This window comes from Condylura cristata, unplaced genomic scaffold (assembly GCF_000260355.1).
Source record: "Condylura cristata isolate star-nosed mole 26May11 unplaced genomic scaffold, ConCri1.0 scaffold00012, whole genome shotgun sequence".
Lineage (NCBI taxonomy): Eukaryota > Metazoa > Chordata > Mammalia > Eulipotyphla > Talpidae > Condylura > Condylura cristata.
Window position 1 is genome coordinate 17,686,328 of NW_004567113.1, and position 2,726 is coordinate 17,689,053.

Below are 2,726 nucleotides of genomic sequence, written 5' to 3' on the forward strand. Positions count from 1 at the left end.
GTATGTCTTTAAGGGATGTGATCTTTTCTGTATGCCTTCTAAAGAAAATTCCAATATGTTAGAAGAGACTTATAATGCCCAATTCCATGAGCCTGTTCGCTAAGGACAGTCTATGATATGGCCGTTGATTTGATGAGTCATTAGTGTTAAGGACTCTGAGTGAGCCTCAGCAGACTTGCCAAAGGTATGACCACTATCTGTTAGTTAAGCTTCCTTTCAGAAGCTTCCCTCACCTGCACCAGCCCTCACCTCTTATCAGCACTTGTATCTTATTTGTGTATCTTATCTTGACCCTCCCAACAGTAACCTTACCATTACCCTTACCCAAGCACTCTTAGTGGTGATAAGGGGTAGGTTTAACACCCTGGGGACAGATCCCGATTTGTGTGGGTTTCAATTCTATAGTGTAGGGGAATGTCTCGGTTGTTTGGTTGTTTAATATGTCTGGGTGGTCGTGTCTGGCTCCCTCTCCCTTGACTTTTTCTGTTGTGTAAGGTCTGATTATTACAACAAATCTCATCTTCTATAAGATTTGTAATCTCTGCTCTGCTCTCTTCTGATTGAAGAAGAGACATGTCTTTTGACAGACAGAATCACTAGAAATGCAGAGGAAGTATAATGAGTAGTTACAAGCAGCAGCTTTGATCCTGGCTTGGATTTGAGTCTTGACTCAGCTACCTCTGTTATCTCATCTTGGATGAGAGAGTCTCTGTAAGCTACGATTTGCTGTTATTTAAAATAGGGTAAGAAGGCACACAGAAAAGATCACAGGAGCTAGTGTATGTACTGAGCAGTCCTCATGTTAGTTTCTGGCGCTCAGTTGGATAATCGGCCTTTACAGAGGGAGAAACACCATGTGGGGAATTCATATACATAAGTACATAATTAAAACACTTAATACATACATAAACCATTCAGATAAAAAAAGATAAATATTTGACTAAAGCAGAAAAGACATTAAGCACGAGGGCCCTCCCTGGGGGCACAGTGGGTTAAAGCTCAGCACTATGAAGCTATTCCCCAGCCACTGCAGAACAAGTTCAATTCCTGGCCAGGGAGGTGACCCACACAGAGTGGCAGACCTCTCCTGGCCCACCCACTGCTTCCCTCAGCAATGTGGTGCTCAGGGAATCTACCTGTTCTGCTCCTAACTCTGTCTCTGGTGGATCCTCTTACCACCACCACCCCCCCATCTCTGGCCTGTACCCCAGTTCTTGTATGCATAAATAAATAAATCTTAAAAAAAAATAAAAAGACATTAAGCATGAGGGAAGAAGCTTGTTAATTTTTCTAATGTAATGTTATTTTTTAAAATTTTTATTGATTTTTGCATTAGCAGAACTGGGATGTAGGCCAGAGGTGCAGGGGCAGTGAGAAGATTCACCAGAGACAGAGTGGGGAGCAGAACAGGCAGAGGTACAGAAATACACTGCTGAGGGGTACAGTGGGCGAGACAGGAGAGGTCTGCTGTGCCATGTGAGTCACCTCCCTGGCCAGGGATCCAACTCAGGCCATAGCATTGATAGTGCTGAGACTTAACCCTTAGGCAGCAGGATCCCCTCGTGTTGTTATGTTTAATTGTGAAATGTCTGACTGAGAATTGCCAAACCCAGTAAATATCTCAAATGACCAGGTGAAGGTCAAAATAATTCTGACTTCTCTTCATGCCAACCTAGCCTAGGATAGGAAGCTAACTTGCACACATGTTAGTTCTAAGAGAATGCAGAAAGAAGTAAGGTAGAGGAATTCAACACTCAGTGTAAGAAAAACATTCTCAAAACAAGGAAACTGTGTGTGTGTGTGTGTGTGTGTGTGTGTGTGTGGTAACAGCACATTTGAAAGAAAAACCTTTGGGGTTCAGTTATGGCCACTTACCTAGAATGGTAGCTCTGGGACCAGGGAGTGCCAATCGTGCCCTGAGATATTTGCATCATGCTGGCATCAGGTTGGTTCTCCCCAAATTTTGTTGAATGCCAAGAGTGAGGTCGGCCTGTAGGGTCACTGCGCCTGGGGACACACAGGAGAGGAAGACCCCAACACCATTAGCAGCATTCTCGGCTGAGTCTCTGCACTGACATGATTTGTGAATTTGGAAGCTGAGCGTGCTAACTTCCCTCAAGACTGAAAACAAAACACTAGGTAGTAGGATTGTAATGCATGTTAAGTCTTAGTAGCCACTGACGTTCCGTGTCATTAATATTTTCATTCTAACAATTTCAAATTTACATAATATTCCCACATACAGAAGTCCTATATAAACCCTAGTGTTGGTAAGAACACAAACTGGTATAGCCACTATGGAAAACAACATAGTTTCCTCAAAAATTAATAGAACCACCACAGGATCCAGCACTCCCACTTCTCAGTTAATACCCAAAGGAAATGAAACTGGATCTTAAAGTGATAGCCTCTGCTTACTACAGCACTGTTGCCAACAGCCACGATATGGAAATGAACTACGTGCCCATCACGTAAAGGAGCGTGGCATGTATACATACAATGGAGAATTACTCAGCCGTAAGAAAGAAAGAAATCTCACCTTTTGCAATACCTTGGAGGGACCTTGACCATATTAAGTCAGACAAAAATAAAAACTGTATGATGTCAGCAATAAAAAAAAGATAAAGTCGGGCTCTCCCTGATGGCACAAAAGGATAAGCAACCACATTATGAAGCTCTCCAAAGCCACTGCGACACAAGTTTGAACCCTGGCCACAGAGCTGACC

The 2,726-nt window shown here is 43.1% G+C and overlaps 1 protein-coding gene across 1 annotated transcript in view; it reads right to left on the reverse strand.

The window, feature by feature from the left end:
• SHROOM3 (shroom family member 3) overlaps positions 1-2,726 on the reverse strand; it is a 61,766-nt gene that overhangs the window by 40,034 nt on the left and 19,006 nt on the right. The window contains exon 2 of the mRNA XM_012724244.1: positions 1,876-2,007. Coding sequence (XP_012579698.1) covers positions 1,876-1,934 — 59 coding nt within the window. The 5' untranslated portion in view covers positions 1,935-2,007. The remainder of the gene's footprint in view (positions 1-1,875; positions 2,008-2,726) is intronic.